Source organism: Mya arenaria, chromosome 4, assembly GCF_026914265.1.
Source record: "Mya arenaria isolate MELC-2E11 chromosome 4, ASM2691426v1".
In the NCBI taxonomy this organism is placed as follows: domain Eukaryota; kingdom Metazoa; phylum Mollusca; class Bivalvia; order Myida; family Myidae; genus Mya; species Mya arenaria.
Window position 1 is genome coordinate 34,590,916 of NC_069125.1, and position 26,581 is coordinate 34,617,496.

Consider the following 26,581-nt stretch of genomic DNA (forward strand, 5'->3'; position numbering starts at 1 on the left):
AAAGGATTACAAATTGTTTGACATAAAACTGGCCTGAATAAGTTTAAGAAAAATGGTATTTGCATTTATATTGTGCAGTGACGATTTATTTAAACACAAACTGTTTGACATGTTCGATTTTTGAAAGTGGGCATTTTCATCCTTATCGGAAGAAGTTTATTCCACATGAAAATGGACGTTTTTGCTCGCAAACTGTTTGACATATGGGTATGGCTTTAATCGATTGGAGGAAAATGATATTTGCGACTTAATGTTAGGTTTAAAAATATTTTCACAAGAAAGTTTCTTGCTAACAAATTGTTATTGTTCGATGTTGTTTTTTTATAAAAAAAAAAACAACAACATTCTCATTCTAATCCATACAGCAAGAAATCTCAAAAGGAAGCTTTGTGGTTAAAAAGTGTTAAACAAAAATCTGGCCTTGTTCGAGTTAAAAAAAAGGACATTTGCAACTTTATCTGAATAGGTCTGAAGAAGATGCTAATTCCGAATTTTATAAAAGACGAAATTATTTACTGACAGTCTGTTTGACTTAACACTGGAGAAAAGGACATTTGCATCCTTATCTGAAGACAAAGTTAATTTCTAAAGAAGGAATTTGTCTACCCACTAACTGTTTGACGTAAATATGGCTTTGCTCGATTGGAAGAAAAATGCAATTACAAAAGCTTTATCTGAGGTAGTCTGGGGAAGATAATAATTTCACAAGACAAGAAATTATTAACACACAAACGGCTTGACTAATGTTTGCACTGGCTAAGTCTTAACAAGACTATTAACCAAAACTCGGTGAGCTCTCCGAGTACCGTATGTTGGAAACTACCGCGGGATAAGTCAATAATCAGATTTCCTTTCGCTCGCAGGAAAACCATCGCTAACAAGATATTTTTTTCAAAATTCTAACTTTTTCGGTCAAAAATAAGATCCAGGTTTTGAAGCATCTAGCCAATGTCTGGACGATACATCTTTATTTTTCTATATTCCGACTGACGGATCAAAGTTTGACGATAATTGATCTTCGTACAAGTACAAGAAATATGCAAAATCAGGAGATTAAGCCAACAAATTGTTCCAGATATTTTTGGAGAAACACTTCTGACAGGCTCAGTCGAATCATTTCTTACTCTCTGAAAATGGGTTTTCTCCATTGGTCTTATATATAGTTGTTTGATTTCAACTTCATCCATAGTGTGGTAAATAATTTTCTGGTCTGTCGGGATTATTTTTAAGCGTTCTATAAGTGAATCCTCCATCACCCTATTTCTATGTGTGTGTTGCACTGGTAGTTTAAGCATTTTATACGTGAACCCCTCAAATCCTGTGTATTATATTGGGCCTTCTATACTTAGACCCCCCCCCACCCTCAAATAAGGTTGATTGCATTTGTAATCTAGGTTTTCTTTAAGTGCACCCCCACCCCTAAAAAATGAGAATTGCACCGGTAGTTAATTTCTTCTACTTATGACCCCCTTTCCTTAAAATTCTTTGTATTGCAGTGGTAGTTTACGCCTTTTGAAAGTGATCTACCCTCCACGGATCCTGCGTTCTGTACTTGTTGTTTATTGATCCTGGATGTAATGGCTCATAGATCAATACCATGTGTGGATGCCTTCCCTTTGAACACAGTCTAAATCGGTCGATAAACAGTCAAATAGAAATCGGGCATCCTGCTGTAACGCCAGGGCAATAAACAGGGGATGCATGTGTAACGTTTACCAAGCCAAGCATTCCTTAAACCAGGTGCTAAGGAGCGTTGATATCGTCACTCTGTCCATTGCTGCCAAATGAATAGGTTTCAATCAAAGCGAAACTGCCATTTTTAGTATTGGATGTACGTATGCTTCCGAATCTTCTCGTTTCCAGAATATATTCCGAAGTGGTTGTTGTCTGCAATATGACATAAGGAGGCTTGATGTAGAGCCATATAGTTGACAGATGTAAATTCATGATTCGACTTACCAATCGTCCTAGATTTTATTCAGGGATTTAATTATACATGTAGTTGTCACTGTTGGTAAATTTCAAAGTTTGTCATAACCTGTATAAGGCATTGGCTTTATTTGATGACAAGGAAACATTATTCCATCTGTCTCTACAATCAATAATTACACTAGTAAGCATGGTCAAGTAACTTGGATAGCAATACAAAGCTGCCCACTAATTAAGCTCAACTCCCAAGTTGCTATATGACATTGGCAGTGACCATTGTCCCGACTAGGACCAAACCTCTAAGGACCTCGCTAGATTTTCACGATGAACCATTCTTGACAGAAACAATATTGCTGTGTGTATTATTAGACACCAACTATCTCCATTTTGCCATAACTGGTATAGTCGCTTGCTCTGATATGTCGTTGATTACGATTTCTCATAATCATGTGATATTACTTCAAGAAATAAAATTGCTTTCCAACTCGAAGATGGTAACGACAATCAAAAGGAATGGAACAATTGAGTTATGTTAGTCGGTGTAAAAGAAACCGACGCCCTTTGAAGTTTCTCATACAAATGGAAAGTCTCTCAGACAACATGTGTGAACGTGTGTGAATCGTTTTGTCTTGATTCTTTGTCATGTGACAAGCATAACAAATGTTATATTTCAATTTCAGGACTCTCATTAATCGTGCGTTAAGCCCAATGTTGTTAATTATAAGAACAAATCAAGTGTCGAGTGATACATGCGGACTAGACTTGAATGCCTATCCCCCTGTTACTGCTCTTGTTGTTCAAAGTTAAAAACATATTTTCGAAAGTGTGAATTAACATCTTAAACAGAAACGTCCAGACTATTTATGAGTTGGCAAACTTGCTGCGTGTGTTGTCTTGAACAATTCATGTTCGTTACGTCTTTGCTCTTGAACTTTGGGGAATGTACCTCAAGTGGTATCGGTGACAGAGTTAATATTCGTTTCGTCTTTGCTTTTGAACTTTGGGGAATGTACCTCAAATGGTATCGGTGACCGAGTTCATATTCGTTTCATCTTTGCTTTTGAACTTTGTCCGTTCGGGGGATATATCTCAAATAGTATCGGTGACCGAGTTCATATTAGTTTCGTTTTTGCGTCTTGGGCATCGAGGAAATGAAATTCAAAAAGTCGTATACACCATCACTGACTGAGTTCATATTCGTTCCTGATTGTTGTGTTTTGTCGTACGACTGAGTTTAGAAGTTTTGTTGCCAGTATTCTTCTACAGCCGATTGTATTAAAGTATTAAACTGGATAATTCTTTGATTTTGTAAGTTAGTCAAAAGACTTATTGATTGGTCTATACGTGTCTAATAATTACTATTGATCAATGAGACAATTTAAATGTACAAACTAGCCAAAATATAACCCGAGGACAACTCATCAGTTTTCAAATTGGCTGCCGCTTTATTATTGAGCTACAAACGTACAAAAATAAACCTCGCCATATGCTCTTTCATGTGTGTTGTCAGATTCAGTATATATATATGTGAATCTGACAACACACATGAAAGAGCACTTTCTTTTCATATTTTTCAAATTAGATTATCTTACTGGTTTCTAGAAAACGGTCTAACCATCTTCTTGCACGTACAGCTTCATACGACAAAAACAAACAAAATGGTTTTGTTAGGGTTAGATCCTTTTATTTGCAAAAACAGGTAGGGTACGAGGATTTTTTATTTATTCATAATTAGACTATATGCAAGAACATATTTTTTGTTGTCATCATTGGGGAGTGGCGTTGAAGTAATCTTCAGTAAAACGGTTTTTAAACTACATATTAAAACACTTTTTCCCAACAAACTATGAGAACAATAGGCACGGTACCTATTTCGTAGGTAAGGTCGGGTAACAAGTTGTTGTGTTTAAGGCCTAAGTTATGCTCAAAAACAGAAATGATATTCGGGGCAAAAGAACAACAACAACTGCACAAGGTAAACCATGTTTTAATCAGGATTTCACAATCAAAATCATATATTTAAATACAATGAGTTGTGAATAAATATATAACGAAATAACAAGACTGTAATGTAGATCTCAGACCATATGCCTCACAAACGAATAGAAAACAACTTTCATAAACTCTACCACAAGTGCAACATGTAATTAACAGAGAGAACCATACACGTGAAACAAGTCATTTTCTGCCTATTAATTTTCAAGAAATATTTAGAAGTCGACAATAGCACTCCGAGAGCTGTGTATGATAGAACATAACGAGAAGAGGGTAAGTTATATATTATGTATGAAAGTATCGCCATATAGTGGCACCATGCGGTGCATTAAAACATGTGCCCCTACATAATTGATGGGGGTTGCCAACTAGCACCCCCAAGGAGCTTTCCACAAAATGAGTACCCATCATCAATCAAAAAGTTTTCATGATAATGGGATTTACAACATGTATTTGTAGCATACTTGCTGGGTTTTGTTTCAAATTCGTTATTAATTCATTAGAAATAAGGAACAACCAGTCAAAGATCTGTTATAGGCTGTACGTTCAAGGCAATTAACAAACAGTTTTCTTGTTCATATTAAAATTGATTAAATTCCAGACGATGAACAAATTCATAACTCCTAGTTACCAGTATGAACAAAATGGACTGAAATACTCTAAATTATAGAAGATTTTAAGGCATCTGATGTACATGTAAGCTTGTCATTTTATCAAGCCATGTTAAATGGACTAGACACCAGATAAGAACATTGCAAGAACAAATGAAAATAGTATTTTTTTTTACATAAAATCAATATCGTTGCATCCAACAGCATTAATTCTTTCTTACTGATGTATCACATTACTTAAGACACATGTATCTTTCGCGGCTTTTGCATACTTTTCAAATTCGAAATTTAGGTGGTCTGTCTACCATGTATTTTTATCTGTTTTAATCACGTGACTTTCACATGCTAAATTTACACACTATATACTGGGAAACCATTATGTGCTACTTTTAAACAGGTAAACTCAGCTGAGACAGTGACAAAATATTGTTTAAATCATGTAAAATAATCTCATGTCTAGTCCCTTCAAATGTAATGTCTGATGACCCCATATAACTTTGATATAATTTGAAAGGATATTGAATGCTGAATGCAAATGTTTAAGAATACATTATAAATAAGTTAATGTAGTTTGTACATTTGTCCTTCTTTTCTGGATTCAAATGTTAAATGACCCATATCGCCATATTTCAAAACCCCCCAAAAAACCTGTTTGTAGAAATATTTTCAGTGTACTTATTACAGCATTCTTTCTGTACATGTAAATAATATGTACCAAAAATAATATGTGGTCACCAGGAATTCAAAATTCACATGATTTAGTAGCAGATACCATACCTCTTATACACAAGGCAAGATGGCAAAGTAAAGGAAATATCAGATTAAGAAGTGATTTTGTCATCTAATCAGAAACATGTAGTATATAAAAATTTGATGGATTGTACATACAAAATAATGAATACTTATACAACCAAAAGCTAATAAATAATAATAAATTATAAGATGTTAAATACTGTAAATGTGATTCACAAATGCCAAAACAATGGACAAACTAAAGATTAATTGTCAATGCTAAATGAACGAGGATAAATTTCAAAATGAATTGAAACCAAATAAATGCAACAAAACAAATACATAAGAAATGTACAAAGTTTCAGCTTAATGTATTATAATTGGAATTCAATGAATACTCTTTTTGCACTAAGAAATAGAATTACAAGATTATTGTATTGACGTAAAACAAATCTAAGGCCATATTCAGTATAATTACTATCCTTATCCCATCAGGCATGCATCTGAGTGATTACATGCAGTTCATTGGACAAATAATTTTACTGTCCAATCAAAACACTTTAGCTATACTTGTTAAGTGAAATCAAAGGTGATTATTGTATTTAAGTAAAAAGCCGGATCTGGAAGGATCTGGAAGTTCTAATGCGGAGCTATTGCTGTCTGAATAATGAGGTCAAATGGTTGTTTAAGTCAGGTCAAGATTTAGAATGTAATTTCATTTTATCCAAAATTTTGCATATAATACATATCTCTTTACATGAGGGGTCGTTCTACCAATTTAATAAAACGAGGGGGTCATTTATGATACCTATCAAATGAACAGTATCTTTGTTGTCCTAACATAATTGAGGCTATATTTTACCAGAAAGAATGCAGTTAATATAAAAACTGAGACAAAATAAATATAAATCTTGTAACAAAAAGAGCTAATAATTGCCAACTATTGATTAACAAAATAAAATAATTAAAAACTCAAAAATATTATAATGATTACAAATGTATATACATTTTGATTGAATTTGTAAAACAAACCTTTGATTACAATGAATAAAACAAAACAAAAAACAATGGTATAAACAAGTAAAACAACCATCCATGATTTGTCTTGGCGTTAACACAATATAGCACGCTACTTTAAAATGATCGAGACTCTAATATATATACTGGCAAAATTCTATACCCTTTTAAAACAACTGTGAGAGTATTTCATTATACATTACATACTTGTTAGTTTTTCTAATAACATAAACAATGAAAAATAATTCAACAACAAAAATGATGTCATAAGGCGAAACAGAAATATGTTTGTTTCCAGTTTTCCGACTGATTCCAACCTTTATTTTTTTCATTGCCATCGGACATATTTTTAGAGACCGTTACAAAAGGGCGACATTTTAGAGACATAAAGACACAGTTTTACCTAAAAATTACTTTAAAATGCTGACCTTCCACCCATATTATTTTTGGAAGTGAAATTAAAAACGAACAATTTTTGTTTGGCCTAAGGAGAAGTCAATAACTAAAAAATACTGCAGAGTGCATTAATGTTGTGAGACTTTATTTTCGATTACATTTGCAATTACATTTCATCACAAATTCAAAATTTTGCTCAATGATATTTATAAAAACATGTCCAGAAGTAATTTATATTATCAGAGGCCTGCAGACACTATATCTTACAAATTGGTCAAAAGACTAGAATTTCGAAAAAAGGACTGCATATTTAAAGTAAAATAGATGACTGTGGACATTTGATCTTGTAAAATGGTAAAATCACAAGAATTGCTAATAAAAAGGACCTCGCATATTTCAAGCGGTATAGAGGTTTAAATGCAGATTCTAAATCTCATAAATTGGGTCAAATTACAAGGGTAGCGAAAAAAATACCTCGCACATTTAAACCAATATACAGTATAATACTAAAGTAAAGAAAAATTATGATTATAGAGACAGAAACAAAATAAAACATGATGAGATTCAATGTTTAAGATAATATCAAACCAACTAGGAGTATATTGATTATTATACAGAGACCGTGAGTGTGATGAATATTTAAAATTCAATAATCTAATCCTGTTCAAGGATAAACTGTTTTAGAGTAAACTCTAAAATGATCTGCAATTGGCGTTGAATGCAATAATGACATAAAAATGCAAAATGAGTTGCAATGAAATAATAGATTAGGTCATGCAAAATATATGTTCTTCAGTCAGTGAAAGACACACACACATGCGCACACTGTAGTCTAGACAAACCATTTTCTACAAGAGATATTTAACAGGTTTAAAATTGAAAACAAGTGCATTGAATAATTGATCAAGTTAATTTATTTTTAAAAATTCAAAACAAAATACATATTATTCTTTCAAATAATTATGCAATTAAAAAAACATGACTCTTATTAAAGTAAAAATCTCTTTATCGTAAGTTGATGAGCAGGGGTCTGTTTCATCATGAATTCTACATGTAGCAGCAGTTTCTCCTTGGGTGTTATTTTCAATAGAGCAGTACAACTAGGAGAGATTTTCAAAAGAGCAGTACTACTAGGAGAGATTATCAACGATTCAGTAGGAGAGATTTTCAACAGTGCAGTAGGAGATATTTTTGACAGTACAGTAGTACTAGGAGAGATTTTCAACAATGCACTAGAAGAGATTTTCAACAGTTAAATACAAGTAGTAGAAATTTTCAAAAGTGAACTAGGAGAGACTTTCATCTCTGCACTAGGAAAGAGTTTCAACAATGCAGACGGAAATATTCTTTTAATAGTGCAGTACTACAAGCAGATATTTTCAACAGTTCAGAAGTAGATATTCAACAGTTAAGTACAACTAGGAGAGATTTTCAACAGTACACTAGGACAGATTTTCAACACTGCAGTAATAGTTCTACTATGAGAGATTTCAAACAGTGAAGTAGGAGAGATTTTCAACAGTGAACTAAGAGAGATGTTCAACAGTGCAGTAGGAGATATTTTAAACAGTGCACTAAGAGAGATTTTCAACAGTGCATTAGGAGAAATTTTGACAGTGCAGTACTACCTTTGAACATCTACACAATCTCTCCTATGTACAAAACTGCTCCTAGGACTTTTGATGGAATGGCTCCTACCAACAATACCCATCTTTTTGTACACACTATTTGTAGCTTTTCATGGCAATATACAAGTAGTTTGATTAAATTAACTATTATATATGCATTAGGTCTTAATATAGGCCTTTCAAATTAATAATTGATAGATGAAGCCAGCTTTTTAACATCTCAAATTGCATGAATGCATGGACATATTTCTTCAGTGTAAAGATTATGGTAATATTAATGGCAAATAAGTTCAAAATCCATTAAAATTATAATTGAATTTGAGTTTGTCAATTTAAGGAGTCTTTGTCATACGTAAAAAAACAACATGTTTTGATTCTCGCTTTGTACATGTTCGTCAATTTAAGTGGATAGATAAACAAGTTAAATTAAGTATACTAGATTACTTCAACTATATTGAGTACCACTCCATTTAATACAAAAATTCTCCGACAATTTTAAGTTGGATAATAATTTTAGAAAAAACAACACACTTACGATCTTGAAAATAAGAAAAGAATGTTACCTTGCGTTCTAAAGACTGCAGTCTTACTATTTTAAGAGACCAATTACAGAGCTGTTGTGAAGGTTACTATGGTGACACTTTATCAAAAAAACAATCAACATTTTGAGGGCTAGAAACATGTAGTTCTAAGTAGCATTTAATTAAGACTACAATAGAATCTACTATCTAGCCATCAGCCCTCATTTATAAGTATAATTCAAAGAGAAAAATTATCATTGAGCATTTTTCAAGGTAATAAATTCTAACAATATCAATAATTATCATAACGTAAAACAATTTTTATTTATTAAATACACTAAAATCCATATATTCAATGCAAACTGGTGCTTTAGTGCAGTATATATGTGTACAAGAAAAAATATATCATAAGAATTATATATTCATCAATAAAAGTTTGAATATTATTCATAAATAAAGTCTTGAATACTATTCAAGTAAAATATCATCACCTAAGACTCATTAAAATGTTAAAAGATCAGACCTTTTGTTCAACATATCATAATATCATTTACATTTTTTTAATTTTTTTTTTTTCTAGCAATTTAGGTCTGAACTCTTTTTGCTCGTAACATCTTATTACCGTATATATGTAAAAAAATGTTGTAACATCATTAACATACAAACTTGAATATTATAATATGGTGATTCATACACACAGATGTACACTTCAAACTTATAAACAGTATGTTATAATACATAATTTGTTCTGGATGATACAAAAAGGCTGGACACAATAAGAACAAACTTGCATTGATATTGAATGACAACAGTATGGAATATTTACCAATTGTGCTAGGGTTTTCACTGAATGACAAAACTTGTGCAACGTGAGAAACGAAATATAATGCAAACTGTGAATTTTATTAGTAGAACTACTTGTAGATTTTACTAAAAAACAGCTTCATGGTACAGTGTCCATGACATATTCGTGTACAAGCTTAGAGAAGCATGTGAACTAAATTTATGCAAAATGAATATGTTGCCTGTATGGAATGGAAAACCATTATTTCATTAATGATGAAGTTTAGTTTAAACATACATGTATAATGTTAATAAAATTATGTAAATTAGTGTGATCATATTTGGTAGGATTGGATGAGAAACGTTTAAGTTAGAAAGCAGACATTTTGAAATTGGCCAAAATGCCGACAAGAGACATAATTATAGTGCTCTGGATCTGGCTGTTTTTTGCCATTATGCCAATAAACATTGTGACTAAGTTTGATAAAGGTTGGATCACAAATATATAAGTTAGAAAGTGGATATGAAAGTCTAACACTGTGGCTGACACCGCCAGACAATATAATCCCTATAGGTTGTCCTTTCCACTGCAGGCAACATTAACATCTGCTTTGGACATAGAACAATATAAGACCATGTGACTGTTTTGTACACGTTTTCCATAGCAACATAACACCCAGTCAGACACATGCACATCATCATCGAAAAACTCCTTGGTCAGATAATGGGAGTAGCAGACGCAATCCAATCAATGTTAATCCATCTTTAGGACCTGCAGGGACTTCGTAAGCATTGTCGGCAAGTGTCAATATTCAAGGCTTAACCGCAATATCCTAATATGCATCCATGCTTATATGTACACATTATTTTCTGGTGGGAAGGTTTTCACTAAAGGAGTTCAAGGTCATTCCTGGTCGATCTAGCAGTGGGTAGGTTGGGGTCCCATCTGAAAGAGGCAAAGACATTTATTTTAAACACACACACACAAGATAGTGTTCTCACCTTAACCTACAAGGAAAATAACTTACACAGTTGATGAGTAAAAGGATATTGTTTCATGCTTTCCGGTGGTTAATTGAAATATATCGCTGGATTATATCGGTGGACTATATCTCGTGTTTGAAACAGTGATGTTATCAAAATATAATTTCACTCACAGTTTTCCCAGATTTTATAAGTATCGTTGCAAAAATGGTGACATAAAGGCATTGAATGTCAGGAAGAAATTGCAATGACATAATTTAGTTTTGTTTGGAATATGTAAGAAATACTGGTAGAGGTTGTTGAAATAAACAATTTACTTCTAATTTCCTTCCAAAATTTAGTATAAACATACATTTTTTTTATTATTTCAGATTTAGTCATTTGTCATTTATGATTGTCCACTTATAAAAAGATTTACAAAATATAGTTATTCAAGAGTTACACAAACTACATTTTACATTAAATTATCAAATTTGACCTTACAAACAAATGAAGTTTTATTGGTCTATGGTATTATTCAGTCACTTGCAGGTTAATCTGTATGACTTTTTACTTTGCTGATCATAATGATATAGTCTAGATATGTTAAAATACATAAATGATTAACATTGCGATATGGAGACAACTTGATTATATTACTTTCTTAGGTTTAAAATAAAGATTACAGAGCATTAACTGAATTAAAAAATGTATTACTTAAAACGCTTTAAAAAGAAATGCCTGAGGTAACCAAAGTTTTTATTGCCTATAAATACATGAGATTTTGGCAGCTGAAATTTAAATGGTCAGGTTTGTGCATAAATCTCAGGATTTAACAAGGTTTGACCTTAAAGTATGACCTTGAACTTTGAGAAAGGTCAAGTCTGGTATTAGAAACATTGAGCTCAGGAATCATTATTTGTGCTACCCACTAATTTAGTAACAGTTTGGACATGACCTTTGTGCATATACATGTATTTAAGATTGCATGAAGTCTGTTTTTGACCTCCTTAACTCTGGCATGTGACGGATCCTCTCAGAGAAGTAAACATTTGTGCAGGAATTATCACCCCCCCCCCCCCTCCCCCTCCCAACCTCTGTAGAAAAACGTCATCAACTTGGAAAAAACAGATAACTCACATTGTAGAATACCAGCTCTTTATTTCTTGTCTGTGTTTCTATGAATAACAAATAAGCCAACTAATCCTGATGAATTGCCCAGGCTGTCTGAATTATGTAATTACATGTGCAATTCATATTTCCGTTACCAATACTGAGCATATTATGGGTTTCTGCTTTTTTTTGTTAATTAACAGAACCCAATGCCAAAGTAAACAAAGCAGTCTAATAAGAATAGTGGAATAAAAAGTACTTGCCATATTTAAGGAGTTACCCTAGGAAAAACATAGAAAAAGGTGTTTTTGACAGTACATCACCTGCATTCAGCACTGTCATGGTAACAATACAAGCACTAATACAATGATGTATTCAGTCAGCTCATAACTGCCATGTTCGGCCTTGACCTTTGAGCTTGCATTTACATTGATTGAACTCTAAAAGTGATTTTGACCTTTGTCAGTGCATGCTTTAACCTCAGGCTTAGTGTGTCCTTGACCCTTGAACCTATATATAGTGACTATTTCACAGGGATTTACATAATTATAAATATACAAAAATAATGTAGAAATGGACTGCTTAAGGGAAAATAATTGGCTAATGCTGCTGGTATTTTATTATCTAAAGTTAAAGTTTGCAAGGACTTACGATTATGCAAGCACTATTATAACCTTCGGTAGTAGTAAATCGGTGTGTACTGGTGTTTGCGTAAGGAAATTAAAGTTCAATATGCAATTTTGTATGCAAATTGGCCCATATTTTTATAAGTATTTAAAACTGTACAAACTAGAATTACAGCATAAATCACACCTAACCCATGATTCTATGTGATCATTACAAATCAACAGACAAATTCTGCTGCAGGAAATTAAAAGCTAGACAAATATTTGGACACTTGGTTACATTCCATGATTTCAATAGTGAACCAGTTCACAAAGAATTAATTATTGATAGAAGCTATATGTAGTGTAATATATCATCCTATATAAGGGTTCGGAAGAAACCAGGTTATACTGCTGTTCTTTCCAGTAAATGGAATTGATTTTTCAAGCACATAATAGAAATGCACGTATCGGAAAAACGACCCTGAAATCAGTAACTACCGAGATGCTGGTTTTAAATAGTAACTCAATAGAATACGGCAATCCTGGGTTCTTTAAACAAACTGGTCAATGTAAAAAGCAATAAAGTACCTGATAAAGTTTATTTTGTTTTTGAAGACAAATGGAATATATGATTGTGTAATGTCAGATGATCTGTACTCTCTGGCCTTGTGTATAACTGAAACAAATGTTTTCCCCCAATTTTGATGTAATTTCTTGAATTGTCCTTCCTCTTAGGGGATATGAAGCTCCCCCAACCCCTTAAATAAAGCACACAAAAAAAACGAGCTGTCACAAGAACATGATAAATGCCCCCGAAAGGCCTCGATGGATGGATGGATAGCCCAATAGTATTTTGGCCTGTAAAGTCTTAGTATGTAACTTATTTTCAAGACCTACCCTTCCTTCCCATGAAGTTTGGAATATTGATCCATTATTTAACATTAATCATGGGAATGATAGAAGTCACTGCAAGATGGAGCGGATGTCAACTTGTTTAAGGGCCTAATTTAAGTTTTCTTTAGTTATTGATAGGAAACAAATTTTCAGTTTATGGTCACCACAACCTTTACTTTTGACCCACTGACCTAAATTTGTTCAGCTGCTGGCCATTACCAACCCGCCTACTAAATTTCATGCTGGCCTAAGTGTTCCATACCTATTGATCAGAAACAGATTTCAAGCAATCAGTCATCATGACCCTGACCTTGACCCACAACCTGCTGGTCAATACCAATCTGTATATATACCAAGCCTAACCATTCTTGGCAAAGGCGATTCTTACTGGGGCTGATCCAGGATTCGACATTAGAGTGGCTGTAACTATTTGAAATGCACCCCTTCCTCAACCCGAAATTTATTTGGTTTAAGGTGTTGGCAAGGGGGTCCAGGGGGTACCTAAACAATTCCTAGTCTGAAATGGTGCATTTTGGGTGTGTTTTACAACTTTTTTTATCCTATATTGAAACAAAAAGTAAACTTGACAATTTTAGGGGGAAGCACGCGGGGTATGATGTCATGTCTGATGTCATAAAACTACAAGTCTGAATGATTAAGCACGGTATTTATAGGGGGCCAATAAGGGCATATGCAATTTCTTGGAAATGTAGGTCATAATCTTGAAAGAGTTGAGCATTCAGCCTAATGCTTATAATATTTATTTCAAAATGATTTATACTCTAATTGTACCATATTTTTTCTATTTTTAAAGATTACAGCCATTTATAGCAATAATTGATCCTGAGATAGCGCAATTGGTTATTGCCGACCTTTATATTATATATGATGGACTTCAAATTTTTGGAATGACATAAAATTTAAACAAATAGCAACTTTGCAGAACAGAGAATTACCGATATACATTATACTAAACAGCTACTCCTTGTCAAAGTTTTAGAATTATTTTTGATACTTTATTGTAAAAAAATATTTTATACATTCTCATTTGGCATCATAACATAAAATAAATAATAATAATATGAACATAGCAAGTTCATGTTATTTACATCAGCTGTTTCTCGTTTGTATGTGAAATAGCTGAAGTCATCAAAATCTTTAAACCACTATTGAATTTACTATTGATTCCGAACAGCTTACCGGGTAGGTCACAGAAATAGAACCAATCAAGTATAAAATAATGTTTAATTTCATTTTTTCCGCTGACTGACTAACAATGAATTAATAGTTCTTAAGTTACGGTAATCTCTTTTTATTGTTAATTTTATAGACTTTACTACTTTCATGTAAATTCTCTTTTAAGCGATACACAAAGTATATAAATCGATGTAAAATTTAAGAGGCTTAAATTTAATTTTTACATCCAAGTCTTAATCAGATATACATAAAAAGTTTTCTGCCTCAGTGGTTGAAATTAGCACAAGCCAGAAAGCCCGAGTGGTTAAATGCTTTTTGAGCTTGCAAAATTTCTTGATATTATATTGCAGGGGCAGTGATTACGAACAGTCTCAAGTCTGAGTTCAGACTCAAGACTCGTTATGGAAAAACATCATTTCATTGTAATGTTCCTTCTACCGGAGCATTGATGGTAAAATTTGCTAAAATATATTCATATTTGAATGTTTTACTATTATTAACATACATTTTTGTAAAAGAAATGGAATAAATATGATTTTTTGGTCCTTTATAAAAAAGCTTTTCTGAGTCTGAGTCTAGACTTGGACTTGAGACTGTTTGTAATCATGGCCCCAGGACTTGATGATTTTTTAATCGCAAGTAGTAGTATGAGACTTCGGGCTAGTTCATCCAAAAATCTAATTTTGATGACTTAAGCTTAACTTACTTCAGCTTAACTTAGGTGCTTACACTAATAAATTTGTTTTGACAAAGCTATCACGGAACTTAACATACTAAGAAAAACGTGACAATGGGTGATTTACCATCCATTATTAATGTTTTATCAAGTGCAGGGTGCTAAGGACACATTGTTTTGGACTGTGAAAAAACTAAATATGAGTTTAACAGAAATATGTTTTCAACTGCCAAATAAATATATGAAGTTCTTGATCTATAATCATAATATATATGCCTTTAAACAAAACTAAGGAGCTCTCTGATTATCCTTTAAGCATTGAATTCTATGAAGAAAAAAGAGTGCACTTGGTGCTGGAATTGATAAGAGCAGAAGGGTGTTATCAAAAAGGGAAGAGAGCAGTGTCCTTCAAAAACCCTTTAGTTAAAACCTAAATTATGTTCTTCGCATCACAGAAATTTGGGTCCCGTGAATGTCAAATGCCTCAATTCAAAAAATAATAATTGTATCATTGTTGCCAGCAGAATTACTTGTGTCTACATTGATATCAATAACTCGTTGACTTTGCGCCAAAACTCCAGTAATATGACATACAAACAAAAACAAACATCATTCATGTAAGATATATAATTAATTGAACGTTTCATGTACATAGTCCACCCGTTTTGGATTTACCTCAGTCTTAAAATTGTTGCACTACCAGTGCAACAATAAATTACTTCAATCCAAAAAAGGGTTGACTCTGTACATGAATTATCAATTCAGGAATTTCAGGTAATATCAAAATTCATATTTGGGTATATAAAATAAATCATCAAATCTCTAGTTTTATCATAATTTGCAAAAAATAATTAAGGTACATTCGAAACTCCTTTTCTGTTAGGGTCACTAAATTTTATCGTACCAAAATGGAGTCTTATTTTCCAATTCCAATTAAGAAATGAAACATTTGCCATCAATTGATCAATATAAACCGGTAGTTAACATGATATATACGTTATGGGGTTAGCAGGTGAACCAATATGGGATATACAGGGCGCAGGAAACCTTATTCAGGTCCGAGCTTCGCTCTCACCTGATTTGGTTTTCTTAGCCCAGTTAATAGCCCATATTGGGTCACCTACTAACCCCGTAACTTATATCCATGTATATATATATATTTCAGATATCTTTTTTTACCCTTGTATATTTACCTTTTAGTGTAAGGCGCCCCTACGTGTATACTGGTACCAGGAGTCAAATCTCCCCTTCATCCCCAGTCTGACCACTCTCTAATCGAATATGAGCAATAGTTCATGAGGAAAACATTTTCATCTCAGGAGATTATGCATGGCATCTATTCCTATGGAATTCATGGAGGGGCGTAAGCAACTGTTTCTCTTGAAGTGAGTCTGCGTTGATTTCAATAAAACATCTCTATTGTCTTTGATTGGTTTGTTTCATAACATTTCTCTAGGTGTTTTCTTGTGATCTAATTTTCCGTTTCAATCACATATAATCTTTAATTGGCTTAAACCATAAAATTTCTCTAGGTGTTTTCTTGTGTTCCAATTTTGTTTCAATCACATAATTTAATCTTTGATTGGCTTGATCCATAACATTTCTCTAGGCGTTTCTTGTGTGTTTCAATCACATTTAATCTTTGATTGGCTTGAACCAGAACATTTATCTAGGTGTCTCTTGTGTTTAAATGAACACATTTCCTTTTTTTTCAAGCACATTAAGTCTTCTATTTGTTTCTATAATAACATTTCTCTAAGTGTTTTCTTGATTTTTTGTTCAAGCACATTCAATTTTGAGTCTTTGATCAGTTTGTACCATAGCATTCTCTATGTGTTTTCTTGTGTTTAGATGAACAGATTTCATTGTTTTGTTTCAAGCACTTATTTACAGACTGATATAAGCATGGCCCAACAGCAACATAAACCATTTTTTTGCATTCATGAGGTAGAAACCATCTTGTGGAGAGGACAAAATGCATTCAAATATTGCAGGCATGCCAATATAACTCATTCATAGATCTTTTATTTGGAGAATATGAACCACTGTAAGTGGTCACTCATTTGAACTATATTGTAAGCTAATCACAATTTCAATCCTCTTCGTAGAAGATTCAGATGCAGGGTAAGGTCGACAGCAGAAAGACACGGATTGGAAAAAAAACTGATTTGTTTTATGTAACTGTACATCAATATTATATATACAATTTATCACAGCATGTCATGTTCAGTAATGGAACAACACACGTACATTATGTTAAAAACTGTAAAAAAATTGGTAACACTCGATTTGATAAGGATAAATATAAGATGCTCCAGTGACTGGAAAGTGTTAAAGGGAAGGTTTAGTGTAATTCATTCTTTGCAAACAATATGCCTGCAAACGACTGTTCCTTGCATTTTACATTTCACTGAACAATATCACTCTCATATTAAATATTCTCCATAGAGTTCCAGTCTCAACATGTTGTTATGGGACTTGAAATTTCTACATAATAATGTGGCTTCCATGAATATTTGATGAATTGATTCTCATTATACATCTGTTTCAATACTAAGGTTGTTCACACTTGATGGATTATTATTTTTGTTAGTGTGATTTTCATTTGCCTTGTCCATAATATTGTAGTTGCTTCCGCCCTCCCCCATTTCTAGCACATCGGAACCACTATCTGAGAGTAACGAGTCTTTCTTCTGAGGGTAATCAGGGCATGACTGAACATGTTGGTATGACTGTCGATCATCGTACTCAGTCTCTCGATGGTAAAAATAGTTAAAATTGGAAACAATAACAGGCACAGGCAAAGCGATTGTCAACACACCAGCGATGGCACATAAGGAGCCAACTAGCTTTCCCCAAACACCTATGGGCCTCATGTCACCATACCCAACGGTGGTCATAGTCACAACAGCCCACCAAAATGCATCCGGTATACTTTTGAAATGTGATGCCTCTGCATCAGCTTCAGCAAAGTAAACTGCACTAGAAAATAATATAACACCGATAAATAAGAAAAATATGAGCAATCCAAGTTCTCGCATACTGGCTTTAAGCGTCTGACCCAGAATCTGAAGTCCCTTTGAATGTCTTGATAACTTGAAAATTCGAAAGACACGAACCAGTCTTATCACCCTTAGTATAGCTAGGGACATCGCCTGGTTGTTACTTTTGCTTTCATCTGCTATGACAGTCCCAAGTGTGATAAAATATGGAATGATTGCAACAATATCAATAAGGTTCATAATGTTTTTAAAGAATCCTAATTTCTCTGGGCATGATGCATACCTTACCATAAGTTCTGATGTGAACCAAATAATACAACATGTTTCAATAATGAAGAATGGTTCATTGAATTTCGGTATGTCATCTTCTTCAATATTGCCTGTGCCATTTATGGTTTCATTCACAACTCTGTAATGCTTGAATTCAGGCAAAGTTTCCAAGCAAAATATCACAATAGAGAGTAAAATAATTAGCACAGAGAAAATGGCAATGATTCTTGCAGCTGTTGAGCTTTCTGGGTATTCAAATAATAACCAGACCCTTCTTTGAAATTCATTTTGGGGAAGGGGTTTTTCTTCTTCCTTAATAAATCCTTCATCTTCTCTGTATTTTTCAATTGCTGCTAGACCTAATTCATAGAATTTGATCTCTTCTGCAAAAACATCCAATGGAACATTCACTGGTCTCCGTAACCGTCCACCACTCTGGTAATAATATAATATGGCATCAAAACAGGGTCTGTTTCTGTCAAAAAAGTACTCATTTCGAAGTGGATCATAATACCTGTTCCTTTTGTTGGGACACCCAAGCAATGTCTCCGGAAACTGATTAAGTGTTTTAAGCTGGGTTTCAAACCTCAGCCCACTGACATTGATCACAACACGTTCACACGCTTGGTAGTCCTGATTCTGCTGACCCATCCCATCATGTGGATGCAAGTGGTCATCTTCGGTGAGTTTTGGGAAGGACCTGGAATTTGGAATATTAGAACTTTGTTTACTACGTTGATTTAATGGTATATAAGTGTTATTAGGACCACCATTACCTTGTTGACTATCACAACTAAGAATGGCAACATCCATAGTTAAAGTTAAACACCACCATAACCACTCCAGATGAAAAATAATCCAATACTATTCAATATACTATCAGCAAACTGTCCATTGATAAAACCATCCTTCAAAAAAAGTTTAGTCCCTTTGTTATCCCATTTGAGACATTGTCATGCAATAAAAGAATCCAATTTGGAAGCAATTTCACAGCCTGTTCCAATCACCAATAATTTTCCAACTGAATGCGTGAATGTACACACAGCCTTAATACACACTGACTCTGTAGAGTATGCTGAAGCTAAGTCGGTGCTCGATCGAATTAGTGACGTCATTATACGAGCAAATGCGAACTAGGCAATCCACTATTCAATCATTTGTATTGACGATCACATCGTGTTCTTTAACAAAATTAAACAAACTGCATTAGCGCTGTCATTGTCACGAAAATGTGTGAATTTTTTTCAATGATTTTTGATTCCATGAATGTCGGTGCATAAATACACACTTTTTAAAAGTGCAATAAGTAAACAATTAATGTTTTTTCTTTATTGAGCGAATTTTCAATGCTTTATAGAACGGTAACTGTTGAAATTTTTCTCACGTGCAACTTTTTGGAATAAAATGCATCTGTCAACTTTTAGTTTTGTGTTGATAACCACGCGCACTGATCAATATCCTATCAGAAAGCCATTCTAATTTACTGCTTTGTATATGAATTTGAATATTGGTTCGATATAGGCTAAGCTGTATAAACAACACGCATCTATTTCAGTTTATGAATAATACAAGGATAGTTAAGTTACTTCTATTGGAGTATTTATCGCTCCAGAAATAATTTATGTCTTCTAAATGTCTTGCTTTAGCAATAATACCAACGGCGATTCATGTACTATTCGCCCCGCACCTAAATGATTACCTCTTTCCGCGATGTACGAATGAAATTTACACAATAGGCTGTATAGTGGCCTGTGTAAACGAAACAAGCGATTTCAGGTACGAGGTAGTCAGCGTGTAAATCGATTGCGAACACACAGAGATAGCTAACAGAAAACGTCGATAAAACCCACGAGAAACCAACACATCACTGCATTATATTTCCAGACTAAGAGAAGAGAGTTCTGGTTAATATGACGGCATTTTTGCCTCCGAATTTACTGGCTTTATTTGCCGCAAGAGACCCTATTCCATACCTGCCGCCTAATGACAAGCTTGGATTTGAGAAAAAAAGGAATGGTTATGGTGGAGTAGCACAATATCTCAAGGAGTTTGAGGTAAGAGAACTTTTGTTTTTTATAATACATAGCAATATACGTTACTATTGTGTCAGATATATGTAATACAACATAGTTAAGTCAAAGTTGAAATGTCCAATAACTTACAAAGTTTCCAAAATGGTAGACACTATAGTTGCCATTGTTTAGATCTTGTTGTGTCTTGGCTCATGTCCACAGATGAGCTATAAACTCTTATAAAACATCTAATATTTGTAACAATCCAAAACATTTCTTTCCTATTAAACTGAAGAAAACAATCCTTGATAGTAGACACTATTATTATCTATTTCCACTGAGAGCAATCCCCTGATTGAAATTTACGGTTCTGAAATAGCTTTCCAAGCTCACAGTTACTACTAGTCCAACTTGGTCTGCCATCCCCATAAATTATTCACACACAGCTTGTTATGTTTGCATAATGTTAGCAGGAAGTCCATGTAGACGGCGGATAGCACATATTGTACCAATATTGTTAATTTCTAAGTAGTGTATCCATAAACCAGTCATATTTCACATGTATTCACAACTATTTAAAAATACCAAGCATTGTACATCCTTTCCAGGAAACCGTTACCACATCAAGCCCTGAATGCTAAAAAGCTGATAATAATATTTGATTCTGCTAGAATCAATAATCTGATGTATGTTAGAGGTAGAGATCAGAGCCACAGAAGCTGTCCTATTAAGCATATTCTTTGTGAATCAAGTAAATCCCAGTCTCTTGAACACGGTGTGAGATTGAAATGGATTTTTTCCAGCTACTGTCTTAATGATTGAAAACACCAGACACTGACTTACATCGATTAATTCAGACTTGATTGGTACATTGAAGCTTGTAATTTATGTTTTACGGAGTGTTTTTGAGAATGCTATTGGTCGATTGAGATAGGAGTGAAGAATAGGAAAAAGTTTTCATGCTTTATCAATACTGTTTCATTTAAATCATTTACATTTTAAAATTAAGTACTTACTGTCTTGGTTGTTCGCAGTTTCCCAGCAATGGAGCCGTTGATTCATCCCTGAGGTCATTTCCACTCTCTTGGTAACTTTTGTAGTTTGCAACTCCGCCATGGGCATTGTCACTCTGATCATGTCCAACAGATTCATAGGGCGGTGGGTCTGACACAGGAGACGGGAAATCAGCACATGTTTCGTCTTTGTCCTTGTCTTTATGTTTATCCGACTTCTGTTGCATTTTGAAGATGTTTGGAAGGCATGTTGAGGTGGTCTCCTCTTCTGGAGGTGTGGTCACCGTCACCGAGCCTGATCGTGCACTACTCGGAGCAGATTTGCTCCTCCGTATGCGTTTAGCAGCTTGTATTCTCTCTAGACGCTGGGACTCACTAGCATCTAAGTCTTTGGGCTGAAAATACAACAGAAAATCTGATCTGGTTGCATCTTTTAACGGTTAATTATCCTGAAAGCATTAGGCTTAAACACTTTTCTCCACGCAGTCATTTCTAGCCATTTGTGCTAGTTTTCTTGCTATATTTAAGCTATATCAGGAATTGGTTGAATCGATGAGACAAAGATTGATGAATTGTGCCTGAGTAGACAGGGATTGGAGCACTAAGAAGCTGATGTAACATCCTAGAAGTGAATTATATTGCTTTCTGTTACTTTTAATCTTGCAAGCAATGTGTTCAGTATGCTGAGAAATTATTGATTGATAATAATGCAAGGAATGGTTCCGTTTAAATCTGACTGTTTGTATTTCATGGAAGTAGTATTGATCTGCTCTTTTTTCTCCAAACATTTAAAATGGGATCTTTATGATATATGTCGAATGGAAAACAATCTGATATCATTTACAATCACGTTACAACCAGTGTTGAAACACATTTACTACAAAACAATGCATGATATATTTTATTTACAGGATCCAAAAGACACACCCCCTCCGACAAGAGTTGAAACAAAAGATGAACGCAAGGAGAGAAAGGTTGGTACCTCCTCAAAATCCATGGATTAATCCAGAAAATAATGCAAATGTATAGGCACATGAATATTTTATTGATATATCAATATGCTTTAAGCAATAACTTATACCACATCAAAGGCTATTTTTAAATCCTGTAATGTTTGTTTACGAAATGTTGAAACTGGTTGAACTAGTATTTATATCATTATATCTTGCTTTTGATATTGTTATAAGACCATTTTTAATAATGGCGTGTAATAATTATTATATCCTGAATACAATTCATGTCTTCATGAATGGAGAAAGTCTGCAAGAATCTTGGGTTACCAAATAATCTTACACCCGCTATAATTCAATATGTAATGAATTCTGGACTGAAATATGCTGATCAAAAATAGATTTTCATTTCTCCATTGATATAATTTGTTCTCAAATAACAATACAATGGCCTATTGAGTGTACCGTTTTGCCTTTAGCACTTTGTATGCCATTTTCATGAAATTTGACCTAATGGAATTGTCAGCATTTTAATAGGTAGTGAATAATAGCGATTTAATGATCAATAAGCATTTATACCAGTAAGTCCACTTGAAATTGAAAAAAATAAAAATATAAATCTGGTTAACGTATGGTTCACTATTTAAAAGCGCTTGACTTATTATATTTGTGCTTGTAAATCACATTTTTTTAAGACCATAGAACAAGAATTGTAATGTGTTCAAGAACAAAAATACTGATACAGTTGATATTATAAGTTAGCTCTCTGATTTGGGAGGTGTTCAAGTATTTGGTTTACATTTACGTCACTATAGGGTTGAAGGGCACCATGCAACATAACCAAGTTAAGCTTTAATTGCTCTAAATCTTGCAGACGTCTGCGAATAACAATAGGATTGCATGTTGTATTGATTTCATGCATCTATGGAGCTTATTTGACTGGGAGTTTAGTATTTGGTATTGAACAAAACGGAACAGAGATCAACTTGGAATCAGTTTCAGACTAGAGAAATTGATCCTTGGCAAAGGTTCTCTCCTGCTGAGTGTTAAATGACTAGCATGAGTCTGCAAAGTCTATTGGCCATCTTTATCTACGACTGTGTAACAAAATAGCGTAAGGTCAAGAAATTTGGTGAAGTTAAAAGCGAGTATCAGAAACCCATTTAAACTTATAATTTGCAAATTCACTATACAGTCTGTATACAAGTTCAAGCACATCTAAATTTTGTTTAAATATATCTCGTTATTACAGAATATAAAAGATTCAGAAATTGATCATTCAAATCACTTCATGAAAAGATGTCACCAGTAAACTGGAAATATTTGTCCTTAATATCCACCAGTCAAGCTGGTTATTGAAATTGCATCAATATGTTAGTATATTTTATATTGGCAGGGTATACCTAGCCTACGTTAATTAGACTAAGCAAGACAAGGAGGTTTCAAGTATTGAGATCAATTATAGAAAACCTTTAGGTGGATGCGAAAAATATATGCTTTTATGCCTTATATAACCTGAATCACCTTAATGCAAGAACTCAAGAACTGCTTCTATTTTTATGCGAAGAATTGTGTTTGTGACGTCAGATGCCTTGATATGACACCATATTAATGGTATTTATTATATTGTCCAAAAAACTACCCTGGAGACAATAATGTAACTTTAGTTTTAAACTGAGTGAGAAGGATGCATGAACAGAACATGTTGCAAGAAAATGAAAGAAGTTAAACTTTATATATGGATCGAAAAATTCCATTTTTGTAAGATTTTTTTTTGTCAGCATTAAACAATGCAGATCTCGGCCCTAATATTTTCCATACACAAATATTCGGTCTCACTTCCAATACATTATTTTAAAGATTGTATTCACATTTTCCAGAGGAAGGAGAGAGCTGAGCAGATTGCCTATAAGTTGGAGCAGGATTTGGCCCTTTGTAAGTATAGTGGGCATGTGTGTAAGTATAGCGCATGCAAAAGGGATATATTTTAGAGTTATTTTATGATCCTTGGCATTTAAAAGATAATAAAGCTTGTATTTACAATTTTATCTTTTACATTCAGCCCTTTCAATTTGGTTTTAACGATCCTGAAACAAGTAATCACTGTTGTTGGCACAATGTTCAAGTGTAGTCCTGCGTTGTGGGGATAATCAAAAGTTCTCATAGGAGACCCACTTGTCCAGCTTGGTGACTACAAACCAAACTCACATGGGCCAAGGTCGGGAAGTGAACCTAGGTCAACTAGGGGAGAAGCTGATGCTACTATTGTTTATCAACTTTGTTTTAGTTAAGACTAAACAGTGAAATTGTTTAAATGAATGATTTGTTCTATGAAATGAAAAATGAAGGCGAACGTTTGACATGCTCTGTGTATTTTATATAAAAAGCAGAATGGTAAGAAATTGGAATATTTAGATATTACATTAAGAAAGCTCATTAAAATTTAATATTTATATACACATCGGTTAAAGAATTAAACATATTATGAATAATATGGCTAACATGTACCTGTGATGTCACGTTAACTGTTAACAGGGGACCCACATGCAGCGAACCCATCTACAGATCCATACAAGACACTGTTCGTAGCTAGAATTGTAAGTATTTATACTGGTAGGTGTTGTGCGTCTTTGTAAGTTAGAGACTGTCCGAATGTGCGTCCTTTGCTGTTGTTTAAGTATGTCCACTCATTTTGAAAAATAATTGTGGCCTGAATTGACAGTTTTAATCACTGGTAGTATTTGAATATCCATTTACTATAGTAACAGCTACAGTGACCTTTTGGAGAGTGTGTCTTTCAAACTGCTAGTTAAGCAGATGTGGAAACTATAGATCCTAGTTTTCAATATTTTTTATGTAAAATCTTGAATTTAAGCTTTTGTACTACCCAATTAACACATTGGGATAGTCCAAATTTCAATCATTGCCGATTTAATGATTCTTTAATACATCCAGTTGTAAAAATTGTTCTGTTAACTTCTGTGTATATGTGGATATGTTTTTGCCTCCTTTAAATCTGACTACTATGGGAAAAAAATAAGAAATGCAGGACATCATTTAACGTATTGAATAGTTTAATCACAACTCATTAGACAAAATTTAACTGCCCCGTATTAATGACGACTTCAATACATATTTTTGATAAAGATGGATTATGAGTTTAATTGCATTTAGTGTTCGATATCGCATTCTATTGTTTCTTTTATCCTAAAAGACATGCTTTAAGCCTTTAATTACTATCATACCCACTATCAACTAATTGTTCGTGACAAAATACTTTGTATACACTATTGATAACATACTTCTAAATATACTGCCCTATTATGCAATGAAGCCGTTATATTTATGATTTATGTACCTACCTGTCCGATATGAATGTGTCTGAAGTCAAATGTTAATGCTCAATTTTTGGCAAAATTGTTACATTGAACTGATTAGTAGCTGCATTGAGAAATAGAGCAAGGGAGACAACTCGCCACTCAGAAAAGATTTTAAGATAAATATGATACAATATGCACTATCTTACAACTTTAAATTTAAAAATAGGGTATCAAAATAATTATCTACAACTTCTGCATTTAGTTTTTGGTATATGTAACTTACAGTCAGGTCTTGATTCTTTTTTTGGTATAAAATTTTGCTGTTTTATATTGATTATCAGTTAATTTAAGTACCATAGCTGTTGTTTGAATGGACTTGTGGTTCTAAAGCCATTGGTAGGGTAGGTTGGAGTCAAGGGATATAACTGGGATGAAACTTTACCTTAAAGTATAATTGTGCTTATTTCTCTGTATATTCTGGGTTTAGAAACAAAAGTAGTTCTACTGATCTATAATGTAGAATTGTTTGAAGTAAGACATTGAGTTGATGCCCTGAAATGCCATATTCTTCAAATTATACCAAACTTTTTAACTTTAATTTTTTTTTTTAAATATTTTTGAATTGTTTTCATGTTTGGCTAATAGAAGATGCAAGTGTTTTCTCTTCTTTGATATAAAATCCCTTAACTTGGATGAAAACATTTTAAAATTTAACGGTAATGATGTTGTGCAAAAATGTTTTTGCAAAAGTGCCATGATTTTCATTAATACAGACTCTTTTAACATCAGACATCTAAGGTAGAAGTCTTATAATTTCCAATATGATTTTGTTTCATTCTGAATTATTAATGTATTTTCCACCTTTTATTCAATTCTCTATTTCCCCAGAGGTAAAAAAAAATGAATATTAACTATTCAGCTGTAGAAACCTCTGCTGTAATGAAAGCGAAA

The 26,581-nt window shown here is 33.4% G+C and overlaps 2 protein-coding genes across 5 annotated transcripts in view; one reads left to right on the forward strand and one right to left on the reverse strand.

The window, feature by feature from the left end:
- Positions 1–3,900: 3,900 nt before the first annotated feature.
- LOC128232078 (potassium voltage-gated channel protein Shaker-like) overlaps positions 3,901–26,581 on the reverse strand; it is a 60,915-nt gene continuing 38,234 nt past the window's right edge. For 3 of the 4 annotated variants that reach the window (XM_052945422.1, XM_052945425.1, XM_052945423.1), the window contains exons 2-4: positions 21,364–21,755; positions 16,257–19,035; positions 3,901–10,558 (exon numbers count right to left, since the gene is read on the reverse strand). In XM_052945422.1, coding sequence (XP_052801382.1) covers positions 17,598–19,035; positions 21,364–21,755 — 1,830 coding nt within the window. In that variant the 3' untranslated portion in view covers positions 3,901–10,558; positions 16,257–17,597. Of the gene's footprint in view, positions 10,559–16,256; positions 19,036–21,363; positions 21,756–24,818; positions 24,935–26,581 lie in introns of those variants that run through there. The other variant, XM_052945424.1, reaches the window with a different exon arrangement.
- LOC128232079 (U1 small nuclear ribonucleoprotein 70 kDa-like) overlaps positions 20,073–26,581 on the forward strand; it is a 69,161-nt gene continuing 62,652 nt past the window's right edge. Inside the window, exons 1-4 of the mRNA XM_052945427.1 lie at positions 20,073–20,389; positions 22,272–22,334; positions 24,191–24,245; positions 24,846–24,907. Coding sequence (XP_052801387.1) covers positions 20,246–20,389; positions 22,272–22,334; positions 24,191–24,245; positions 24,846–24,907 — 324 coding nt within the window. The 5' untranslated portion in view covers positions 20,073–20,245. The remainder of the gene's footprint in view (positions 20,390–22,271; positions 22,335–24,190; positions 24,246–24,845; positions 24,908–26,581) is intronic.